Genomic DNA, 13104 nt, shown 5'->3' with positions numbered 1-13104 from the left:
CTAGAACCAGTCATTCTGACTGGTGGTGGTAGATTTAGTGTTAGATATAGTGTGCATTTAAGTCAAGCAAAAATTAAATCATTTATCACTTGTTTTTTCTTTACAATTGATTTAATTAATAAAAGAATTCTGAATTTCGTGAACCTTTGTACTTTTTTAAATTGCACTCACCCATTTCTGCCATTAATGCATAAAATCCGCTGTCTAATCATTACTTACCTCTGTAACAGATATCTAGGAACGCTTCTATGAAGATTTAAAATGTACTAACATGAAAGTTCATCATTGTCCATTGCCAACGCACTGTACCTTGCCGCGATAGTTGCAACACACAATTTGCACTGCCAAAATGTGTTCGCTCAGAAACCAAGTAGGGAGCACGGGTATCACAGCAGCAGGTGTCCAACTATGGGTTAGGTGTCGCTGCGAAAAGGAAAGAAAAAATTCTGGACGCGTGTCGAGTATCCTGTTGGTTCCGTACGACCGCTGACACAATAGTACGTGCAGCCATGCTTCGAGCAATGCACGCTTTACTGGGTGGCTGCTACAATCGCATGCCCGGAATAATTAACAGCCCATTACGCTGTTTTTGCATCGCGAGAAGACGCGTGTCTCGGGAGGTCCCTCGTTTGCGAGGAATTTCTCCTCGGCTTCGCGAAATTTTACGATCGATAGCGTTCTCCTGTCCCTATTACCGACCGCTTCCGGTAAATTTCACAATCGAGGATCGACTGCGGTCCTCCTACGCTCTCCATCCAGCTTTTCGGATGGAATCCGATGTTCAATTCAGTGGAAATCCTATCAGGTTTAGGTACACTTCCGTCTACAAGTCGCCAGACTCATTATCCTCGACGAAACATCAATCGTTGTTCGCCTCCAACCTTGGTTTCCAATTTATGTTAACCCTTTGTCTAGTGATATCATTATCCCTTAGCAATCAAATAAGACAGCCATTTTGAAGCTTTAGTGTTTAAGATTCTAAATCTAAATTGAAGTGATAATATTCAAAGAATCGACAGTCAGAGCAATTTTATAGCAGTTTTAAAAGAACATAGAGCCCTATTAAAGGAATTATAGTAAATCGGTTTAATATTAAAAATAATGGGTACTGACAGTATAACAGATTTGCAACATTGTGTGAAAGTTACACACACTCCAGTGTGTATACAAATCTCCAATTTATTTTATCGTATTGTTATTGTAACTTTGTGAATAGTAACAATTTTTAATTAAAAATATTACATGATATTCTTTCAATCAAACCACTTTTAATATAGAAATGTATGGTACCTGGTAACAGCTTAGTATACAACTTTTATCAGTATTTATTCACTGTGTTATTTTTATAATGTTCTAATATAACAATTTTTGCCCTTGGAGGGTTAATTATACATAGAACTTTCTTTAACTTGGAGAACATGTTTATCTCTCCCTGAGGAATATTAATAATTTTTTAAGGTCTACCTATAATTTAATATTTCCCACATATGTATTAATATTAATTACTAATTAGAGGTCAGAATTTGCATGTAAGCTCGCATTCGTTGAGACTGATTTAGGACGATGGGCGGAACGAATAAATTTTACTGCTAAATATTTTATAATTGGATAAATGTAACGTGAAACCAGGATTAAACTTTACTCTAGTTGTTCGTTTCTTGTGTTTTGTATTTTGAAACGTGTTAACTAAGTTGCATAGAATTCACAGTCTAGTTATTAGTCATTTAAATGTACATTAGCACTGTTCATAATTTAAAAGAAAAGGAATTGTGTAATTACTGTAATGCACTCGTCCAAGTACAATTAAAAAGGAACGACAGTAGCGAAATTAGTCGAACAATATTTAAATAGATCACAATCATTTTTATATAATTATCATATAATTACTATATTGAAGAAAATATTTACAAAAAATAGAAAATTGGTTGCATATAGAGGATCAAGAAGTATTATTCCATTTTACAAAATGGAATGGTAATGGAACGAATGGACGGTAACTTATAAGTTACTCTAATTATAATTAGAGTCAAATTTCTAATACTTTTAAAATTGACAGAGTACTATATATGTATAAGTGGAAGTAGCATATAAACTATTTTGTTTTAAGATATTATAGTAAAGGATACAATAAGTGTATTGATGTTACGCGTAAAGGAGAAAGTAACTCCGCAATTAGTCACGATTGTATACGTAAATACTTGTGGCTTATATAATTCTTTAATTTGCGTGGAATATATTGTTCTTGACCGACAGTGTTCAAGTAACCACCTTTTTTTTTAATTTGAGCAAATTAATTATTTATAAACATTGATTTCTATCGTAGATAATACAATAACCGAGTAACTCGTTCAAAACAAATAAATTGCAATCCCAAATTTTCTTACACAACACTTCTACATAAGTAAATAAATAATTCATCGATTTCAAAACAAACCCGCCTCTGTACTTTATATTTATCTTTCAAAATAAATAATGTGTTTTCTTTATTCTGTATTCCTTTGCTTCAAACTTTTCAATATTTGATAAAATCTTTAACTTGCAAAATTTTCATTGCTCTGCATTCTATTAGTTTGATACTTTCTACTTTGTTTAGTTTCGAATAGATATCTGTTTCTTTCATTGTCGACAATTCGTATGGAAATCCTGTCGAATTGTTTAAGCTTTCTTTTTCTAATTAGACGATTCACTGAAATAAATTCGTCGATCGCGTTCAGCCACGGCAAAAGAAGTGACAGAGAAAGAAAATTTCATTCCGCGTGACGTGCAGTTTTATGGAATCCAAGATAACTGTTACAGTTACCCATTGCGCATAAGCGTTGTTTTTTACATCTGAAAAACACGCGATGATGGAGCGTGGGGGATATCAGTATTCAACTAGACCGTAATTAACTTTAATTATCTATTTAATGAATGGCGTAACTAATTTAAATAATGGCACTACCGTAACATAGACGCTTCCGGTTATTATAAATTTATGCGGTTTTTTCCATCGCTTTGCTACAACCATGAATGAAACTCGGAACAGTTAGTAATTAAAGGAACATGAAAATTCGAAGGGGGGCGAGAGAAAGAAACGGTCCACAGCTTGCCTAGAAAAACTATTTTTTACTGTCGTTTAAGCATAACAATGTTTAAAAATACAATTTTTAACAAAATCAACTAGAGAAGTTTAGAGAAAACCACATAAGTGTTACTGGGTACACAGAAATAATAAGACATCAAGTATGAAAAGAGTAACATTTGTATAAAAAATAGAATTGTGATTGCTGGGTGTACAATTTTTTAATTGCAAAACAACCGCTCCAATATTAAATTTGCAATGTAGGTAAAGAATTCTACGATTGTTCTTTTCTTTTATTAATGATACATTTTTTCATTTATAGATGCCATCTAAAATTTGATTTTACGTTTAGAAGTGTTTTTAGACATTAATTAATGTAATAAACATTTTAGGAGAATGTTGATACATATTCTTAAAACATGGACGAACATACCGACGAAGTTTCACAATGACATATGCTATAGTTTTTGTTTAAATACTGAATGTTGCCGTCTTTTCGGCCGTCACGCTACAGGAACCCCATAACGAGTCTATGAATTTATTTAAATCTTAATAGAACCCTATGGTGTACAAATTTCTCGTGGTATACAAAAATTCTGTAAATTAGTGCATGAAGATTTATTTATTTACATAAATACCTATATATAATATATTGTTTTAATTCGATGTAATAGTAATCGCAAAGCTTCATCTTTATTACTCGTAAAATTAATAACAAAAGTTTTTATTACGTGTAAATAGGATTATGAAATTTATAATTATACACATAATTAAATAAAAAATATGTTATACTCATAACTAGACTGCGGACTTTATGCATTTATGACAAAAATGGGCGGGTACGATTTAAAGCAGTGGACATGTTAAAAATATTTAAGGACATCAATGTATTCGTTTCAGCTTAATGGGATAATTAAAAGAAGAACGCAATTTTTATTTTGCTCCTGTGCTCTGCAATCAATGCGAACATTTTTTATTTTGCATAAAGATCCGCAGTCTGCTCATAACATATTTTGCTATGAATGCATAAAAGTCGTAGTCTAGTTATACCGAGCTTTAAAAAATTTGCAATTTTATCTTAATTTAATTACGCAAACTAACAATATATCATTTATTTTTGCGTTTAAGTTTTTAGTTAATTGACTGTGTCTTTGTATTTTAGGTGATGTTCGGTACAAACCATTCGTAACAGGTGAACCGGAAGTGAAGTGCTATTCTTTGGACGGCACGGAGGATTTCCTAGTTATTGCCACAGACGGACTGACGGATTACGTAGGGCCCACGGAAATAGTGACCATCCTGTATCATGAGATGCAACGAAGTCCAAGTGAGTACATATCCGTCCGAATTATCTTACACACCGCGAATCAATTTAGAATAACAAACAGAAGGCTGACACTTTAGGCCTACCAGTGATGTATCGCAGCTTGACAATGTTAAAATTTATCGATGTGCGTGACGCGACTGACAATAGCACTCGCTAATATTAATGTTACGAATGTTCAACCATGTTCTAATTCTGCAAAGAAGCAAATTTGAACGATATGAGAAAAGACATGACATATACAATCGACTAGAAATATACTTAAATAATTTACAGCATCGAAGTAACTATTAAATAGTTCATAGTATCGATTTAAACAACTACAATAATAGATATTATCCGGTATCGATAAAAAAATTTCACTTTTTCTATACGACTTCGGTGCATGGTAATGCATTTGGTAATACAATCTATTAAAAGATATAATAAATAAATGAAGCAAGGTAACAATACGTCATACGTAGGGAAATGAATATGATGAGTTTTTATTTAGAAGGTGTAAGTAAATAAACAAATATGTTACTAAAAGATATATTATCATTATTGACGATTAAAGATGTGTCATACTATAAAAAATAGGCAAATAATATAGCGGTGTAATTGTCACAGGTTTAAACGATAGCTGAACATTGTGGAATTCAATTTAGTTTAATAAATATACACAAAATCGAATAACAGAAAGAAATCATAATAACGCAGGAGCAATTGTGTACTATGCAATTGTGATACACATATAAACGTGGCGTTTTGTCCGATTTCGTTTACCATTCCGGACAAAGAGAAAATCAAGAGAGAACGATCGTTTTTCTGAGTGTTCGTTCAACTAGCGTGCTTAGTTATGTTCCATTAATTTGGCCGATGTATCGCTGAAACGCGAAGATTTCCACGTCACGAATAGAACAATCGAAGCGAGTAATTACAGTTATCGCGATGGAACAGATCCATATGAAAGTATCAGGAACCTTAAATCATCTCATTAGATTTAATCAGCGATCGGGCGAATACAATTTCTAGCCACTGTGAACTAACCCGTTGATGAAATGAAATTTAATGGATATCGATTCTTCGAATACACTTTTTCCACATGTTCCTGCTTTCTCTGTACATATGTATATATCCTTCATCAACAAATTATGCACTTTTGAACATACATAGTGTGTCAATAGATGACTAAAAATATGTTTCTGTAAATTCTTTTCAAAACTGTCTGCAAAATATGTTAATTTTGTTTACTACTAGAGGGCACTGTCGTCAGATCAAGACTTGTGTCCCCTGTACCTTCCCCTTCTACTCCCGCGTCACGTGGCTCGTATCACGTGACTATTCCGGTACTGGCAGAGAAAGGGTAACTTCTTCCCCTCAATTCAAGTAAATTCCCCTCATCTGTCGACTCTGCTAGTGGGATCAGCTAGTCTGAAGATTTTAATCTTCGAGATCTATTGCGAAAAAATATTGTAGTAGATCAGTCGATGATGGACAGGCATGATGGGCGTTCTCGTATCGCAATAAATATTTCCATCCACGTGGAATCGGTTCGAAGAGTTTCACACTAATAAAAAATAATTTACGATCCGACATGAAGGAGTAATTAAGAGCGTGGCCGTTAGAAGCTCAGCTATTCGTCGCTTTTACGGTCGCACTGTGCGATATCCTGACCGTTGTTGGAATGCGACGTACACTTACGTATAATATGTATTACACACAGTGTTGGGCAATATTTCAATAAAAATTTAAATAACAACTTATTTGTTATTTGGATATTCAAATAAAAAAAAGGATAAATAATGACTTGAACAAGTCTAAATTAATTATTCAAAATAATAAAGTTAATTGTTATTTACAAATACAATTTAAGTTATTGTTTGTATTGACATATTATTCGTGATTAAATATTTAGTATTAATAATATTAAATTATTACTTATTATTCTCATAGGCGTTAAACAAATTATCTTTCCAATTTTCCTCAGCAACGATAGTAACATTAATGTATCGTCTGCTGAGCATTATTTGAGAAGCTTTAGAGCTTGTTCAGTAGCGCGTTTCAGTAGTACCTCAATGCAAGTAAGAAATAATCTTTTATTTGCAAACAAGAAATAATAGATAGATCACTTTTGGCATTATTTGAATGACTTTTATTGAAATAAAAAGTTTAGTTGATATTTGAAATTACAATCGCACGTTTATTTATCAATTATTATTTATCAATAATTTGCCCAATTCTGATTACACATCTGTGCAATGGACGCTCAAATTATATGTGAGAAAAATGCATTTCCTATATTGAAGGCAATTATAAAAAGTAACAATTATTTGGTAAGATTGCCTTTTTCTGTAATAATTGCTTCGATTTCTTCCGGTACACTTTCCATACAATTTTATACAGTGTATTTTTATCATTGTTTATTGGAGTTAAACGGTTAAATAATTGTTGCTTGTTTGCAACAATATTCCCATAGATTGAGTTGAGGTCTGCAGAATTTCCAGGCGAATCGAGAATCTTGACTTTCTTTTCTGCAAGGAATTTAGAAACCTTTTTGGTTTGCAGCAATGTGCAGGATCGTGCATGAAAATAATAAGAATTTCGAGTAACTAGGTTTCCATTTCAGAATTCATTGATCCACTGTGAAATCATTGATCTCAACTGCCTTAATAATTGGATCAGCGACCGTGCATAATACGTTTGTTTCATTAGAGCCAAGCATTTGACGTTAAAGGATCATCACAAAGCCTGAGTTTTCTCATGGTTCCCGAACGGTGAGCAAAAGATGACGAGTGGCTGATTATTGTAGTTTGAGAAAGTAAGGGGAATGCCGTCTCGCAAGGAATTTCGCGGTGGAAAACGCGAATCTCGTTATGATCTTGTACTCCTTCTAACCGGCCGGGCTGCCAACAAACTGTGTCCAGCCGTTCTTCATGGCACTGTCATGCTCTGCTTCTTGTTCGCTTCAGGGACGAAGATCGGAACAGATTGTGCCCCGGCGCTCGTTTCATCAACGTTCCTTTCCTTCCGAAGAGAAGTTCCTCCGTTTCTGCTCGTAGAAATTCCGCGAGATGAAAGTTCGTTCACCTTCCGGTCTAGCTAGCCGAATCTACATGCAGCGATGCTTCGAAACAGTCGATTGAAGCAGATACTAAATAAACAAGTAGTTTTCATTTTATAATTCTAATCACCCCAAGGTGGCGTGCTATCCTATCTTTGCTACCTAGTGTTCTATATAAAAATGTCCTTTTTCCTTAATATAATTATAGTGAGTCCAAAATGGCGTAATTGAATTCTACTTCATCTTCGTTACCTAGAGTTTTAAATAAAAATGTCCTTCTTCTTTTAATAATTTTAGTGAGTTCAATATGGCGTAATTGACTTCTACTCCATCTTCGTTACCTATGGTTTTTAATAAAAACGTCCTTCTTCTTTTAATAATTTTAGTGAGTCCAATATGGCGTAATTGAGTTCTACTCCATCTTCTTTGCTACCGAGTGTTCTATATAAAAATGTCCTTTTTCCTTAATAATTTTAGCGAGTCCAAAATGGCGTAATTGAATTCTACTTCATCTTCGTTACCTAGGGTTTTAAATAAACATGTCCTTTTTCTCTTAATAATTTTAGTGAGTCCAATATGGCGTAATTGAGTTCCACTCCATCTTCTTCGTTAGCTAGGGTTTTAAATAAACATGTCCTTTTTCTCTTAATAATTTTAGTGAGTCCAATATGGCGTAATTGAGTTCCACTCCATCTTCTTCGTTAGCTAAGGTTTTAAATAAAAATGTAGTGATTATGCCGAAAATATCATAATTGAGTTCTACTACCCCTGACAGAAAATCGATCAAAATTTTGAACGAATTATTTGAACGTGTATTAAATATGAAAAATAGTACCCAAAATTTACTTCTTGTGAAGTTATGTGAATGAACGCAGAGGTGGAGAAGTCTCTTGCTCGACTTAGCAAGACGTAGAATGGAATCCTGTATCGAATTCTGTGGAGGATTATGTCGCCAGGATTTGCTTGATTTCCTGATCAGCCTGCAATTGGGCCAATTGCTCCCATCAAATTGCTGGCATTCCCATTGTCAGGATTCTATTTGAGGGGAGCAGGGGTACAAGCCTCGGCACAATAGCGATTCCTACGCCTAATTGCAGTCGCGTGCTACATGGGGCACGTGGCGCACGGACACATTGTAGCATCTGTGGCTTCCTTCGTTCGAGATTTAGGAGCGTTCTAACGACGAATGCTGTTGAACACGCTGCCAGCAATGGAAACTCTATGTGACAATTCATCGGCAGACTGCAAATATTTATGCAAAATGGTCTCAAAACAGTTGCGAGAAATAGGAGTTGAAAGAATTCAAAGCGTTCTTACGGGAATTTTTGTCGAGGATAATTAATTAATTAAAAAATTCCGATGTTTTGTAGTGATGCTGACATAACTTTTAACTCGTGAAGCGTCCGAAATACCGCAAGTCCGTATACCGAACTTCGCGGGGTCGTAAATCCCGTTCCGCTTACTCGCGACGATATTCGGGGCTTTGACGGTGTTATGGGGATAACACCGACTAGTTGAAAATAAGTTCGAGTCTTGGAAGTTAACACCTTATATATGTATATTTAAAACTTAACAAGTACAACAAATGATGAGGTTCGAAATAGAAGTAAGTGTTGTTATCGATTCGAGTGATTTTTGTGTTCTGATTTTTCGTGTCGTGTTGTGTATAAGGTCGACTCGGCGTCTTTCCTTATTGGTTATCTAAAAGTGTATGGGGATGAAGAAGTGATTGCTATTGGCGAGTGGGTGGTGCATATTGGTCGTAGGAGTAGGAGCGCTTTGGTAAAACTATGTTTAGGCTGTGGAAATTACTAGGTATGAATGATATGGGAAAACGATATGGAAAACTAGAGTGTTGCTTATACAATAAGATTGTCTTGTCGATGGTTCGTGGTTCGCTCTCGAGACGGTCCCGAAGTGGTGTCCGATGACACCCAAACTCTGGGACCGTCGCGTCGCGTCGCGTCGCGTCGAGTGTTTCGGTTATTGCAGCGGACCGTGTCTAAATAAATCTCACGTTCGGTCTGCTTTTTCACGCGAAAAATTGACTGCTGTTCACGCTCGAAACAATTGCCACTAACTGCGTTTTGTATCTTAGACATAGATCTTTCAAAAACATGTACATACTACGTTCCATCAAATACGCGATCGGTACTTAAGTACAACGACATCTCCAAAAAGGCGGAAACTTATTCTCATACCTAATAAATAAAACAGCAGTAACGAGAATGGACAATTTTGAAATATAAATTGCTTCTGAACTAGTTTCTGAAAAGATTTCAACGCAGTTTCAATTCAATGATGATGTGAAAGCTGTCTTAAATTTCAGAAAAATTGTTTATTATACTTCATTCTACAATTAATGGCGATTGGTGGTTTATCGCTTGGTGCAATTGAAAGTGATTGAATTTCACATAGAATTCTTGTATCAGCTTCTTCCGTTTCATCTTTATTGCACCCACTAAAATTATTTAATAAGTATTTTACTAAATACTTTGTTGTTTTATGTCTGCATATTCTGAAATGAGCTTTTGCTCGGAATGATATTGATTAATAAAGCAGTAATAGAGACGAAAGCGTGGTGAATCGAAGTTTCTCCGTGCACGCAGTAACGTTCCGATGTGTAATTACTCGAACGCGGTTGTTTATAGACTACCTAGCGAACGCGGAGACCGTAGGAAAATTTATTTCACTTGTTACGGAGAGTACATTAAACTAACAATAAAGTTAAAAACCATAATAATCTTCTTGTTCCGCGGGGTTTCACGCGAACCGTGTGCGTATTAAACTCGCTGTCTGACGTGCAATTGAATTCGAAGATACAGAATTTTACATTTCGGAATTTGGAAAGTAGCGGAAACTATTATTCAATTATGTTTCATCGAACTTGTTAACATCATTACTACAGAGATCATTGGTATCCACGCTAGAAATAGAAAATACTGCTATGCGAGAGAAGTGGAATAGATCAATGATAATATGTAAACGCAATTTTGGTAAACTGTGCTAAATACATATCCAAACAAATCTGTTTTTTCTATGCCTTGAGTATTTTCTTCACTTAAAGATTTTAATTATTGGCTTCATCTGAAGGCTTTAATTATTGTCTTCATTTGAAGGTTTTAATTATCCTCTTCATTTAAAGGTTCTTTATAAAAATAACAGAAGTCACAATAAAAAGTCATTGAACCGGACAATTTCTGAAAATATTCTTCATGAAAAAAGTATAATATCAAAACTCACTAATTAACCAATTGCTGAATACATGAGAATAAAAACTTGATGCAGTAGGTAAATATTTGTATTAGTTGAAGTTGTTGTTGAAAAGTTGGAAAATATTATACCCATAATTTTTACAATATTAATAGTAATAGTCTTATGAGTGGTTGCAGTTGCGATATAGCAGAATAGTAAGCGGATTAAAAATAAATGATGCACATTGTACAATGTAAGTACACTTCGTGAGAAGTAATCATTTTTCAAAATATCGGACCCACAAAAATCACCGTATTAACAAATTGTAAGATAGAGAAAACGCAAAGGCAATGATGGCGATTATTCTGCAGAGAAAAATGTATTTCAGTTGTTCCTAACTAGACTGCGGATGTTTATGCAATCTTCGATTTTTGTAGGTAAATTCTAAGTAAGTGGGATTAAATAAAATCTTGTTTTCAGTGGTAGTAGCCTACAAAAGGCTACTTTTCATACATTTATGACATCTGAAAATATTCAAAAATTGCTGGAATGTAAAATTCAATAGAATTTGGTACGATTTTTACATTCCAGCAATTTTTGAATATTTTCAGATGCCATAAATGTATGAAAAGATCCGCGCAGTCTATTCACAATTAATAAATAAATCCACGAAGGAATGTCCAGGAGTTAATTTGTATATCTAATAATGTAGTTGTACGAATATGTTAGCAACATTTTTAGGGGAAATCCAAGGAAGTTTTTCCATCACGTTGGACTCGCGACAGTTTTCGCGGACAAAGGGCCGATCGATCGAGACCGTTTAACGTCGCGAAATGTTTCACGCACGCGCCAAAACGGCGCTTTCATTAAGCAATTGATTAACGTGCGCCACTGGCACACAACACGCCACAATTTTATCCGCCTAATGGCTCTTAGAAAATGCGAGATAGCCAGACGTAAGTGTTCCATGGCTGATCAAAATTCTCCTCCGGGATCGCGTCAGCTCGAGCGTGGGTAATTGCACTTGGTCAGACTGCAGTTCGAGTTGCAGTCGAATGCAGCGATCGCCGGGGGATCAAGCTCGATGTGCAGTTACGAATGCATATCGATTGCACCTTCGTTATATCGTCCGACCTAAAATGAAACAATCATTCTGTGAAACCGCAAAATATCATTTACAGAGTTCATTCACTTATTCAATTGGAAAAATGTTTTCACTGTTGCTCTAAGCTGTAGAATTATAATACAATGAATAATTCAATTATTAGGTACAATTCGACAAAATATTTATTGTCCATGTAGATGAGGTTGCCTACAATGTTCGACTAAATGTATGTTTACATCTTTTCAATTCACTCAAGAATTGTTTAAATGCATAAAGTCCACAGTCTAATCATAAAAATTGCATTCCTATCCACGCTTGTTGATTTTACACAAACTGTATACACAGTGGACAGAAAAACATTCATTTATAAGACATCGTATTTAGGTTGTACGAAAGAATAGAATTTGTAAGAGAAATTAGAAAAAGGAAAAGGTAAAAATGAAAGTACTGCAATGATGCCTGTTCGGTCTCAAGCAGACGGAACGTGAGAATTAGATTTATTTAGACAAGGGCGATCTTATATAAGCAAATATTTTAGTTTTCGTAACGTTTTCCCATATCTTTCGCACCCAATTAATGCATAGCCTAAACATAGTTTTACCAAAGCGCCCCTACTCCAAAATGCACCACTCAATGTCAATAAAAAATGGCCGACTACAAAGATTAACAAGTGAGCTGCACTGTGTAGATGTGCTAAACGAGATGTAAAAAACGAGGGACTAAAAAGTTAGCCTGAACAAAATGCGTTTATTCATTAACAAGACTATGTGTAGATGTAACTCCGAGTGGGAAACTCTTAATCACGTCCTTTGCCAGTGTAATTTATATGATTTGTAAAGATTATTACTGCTGAAAAATCTTTTCAAGTTAAAATTTCATCTGCCTCTGGACGTTTCCATATTTTTGGCTGGGCCCAATATTAAAGTCTGCCTTTATATTCACTCGTTCCTAAAAAGTTGTAACTTGTGTGTTTAAGGGAAACCAAAATGGTCGTACACCCTCATGTTTAATTTTCTAGAAGCTTCTAGTTCTGTATTCTCCATTTATTACCTAACATTGTAATAAATCTCTTCCGAGATTTCCTCAATAAAAGAAGAAAAAGCATTTATAGTATTATAAACGTTTCGTGCACATCGCATGACCGTGGATGTTTGTTCGATTTTTCATTAACTCGGTGGCTGATTGATTGATCAGAAAGTGAAAATTAGTGGGCGAATGGTCAATGTTTTTTCTGGAGGTGGGAAGCGATAATACCCTCCAGAAGCAATCAGGCAGCTAGGTCTAATTAAGGGACCTGCTTCTGAAACCTAGCGACTACGCCATCGTGAAGGGCTCGTCGTTGGGGTCGCAGTTTATGATAGCATTGTTCTGCTAAT

The 13104-nt window shown here is 35.0% G+C and overlaps 1 protein-coding gene across 1 annotated transcript in view; it reads left to right on the top strand.

Annotated features, from left to right (window-relative positions):
- Nucleotides 1–13104, top strand: part of LOC143209246 (uncharacterized) — a 123867-nt gene that overhangs the window by 8355 nt on the left and 102408 nt on the right. The window contains exon 7 of the mRNA XM_076424640.1: nucleotides 4224–4388. Within this exon, the coding sequence (XP_076280755.1) occupies nucleotides 4224–4388 (165 nt within the window). The remainder of the gene's footprint in view (nucleotides 1–4223; nucleotides 4389–13104) is intronic.

This window comes from Lasioglossum baleicum, chromosome 6 (assembly GCF_051020765.1).
Source record: "Lasioglossum baleicum chromosome 6, iyLasBale1, whole genome shotgun sequence".
Classification (NCBI taxonomy): domain Eukaryota; kingdom Metazoa; phylum Arthropoda; class Insecta; order Hymenoptera; family Halictidae; genus Lasioglossum; species Lasioglossum baleicum.
This window is presented reverse-complemented; position numbering and strand designations above follow the sequence as displayed.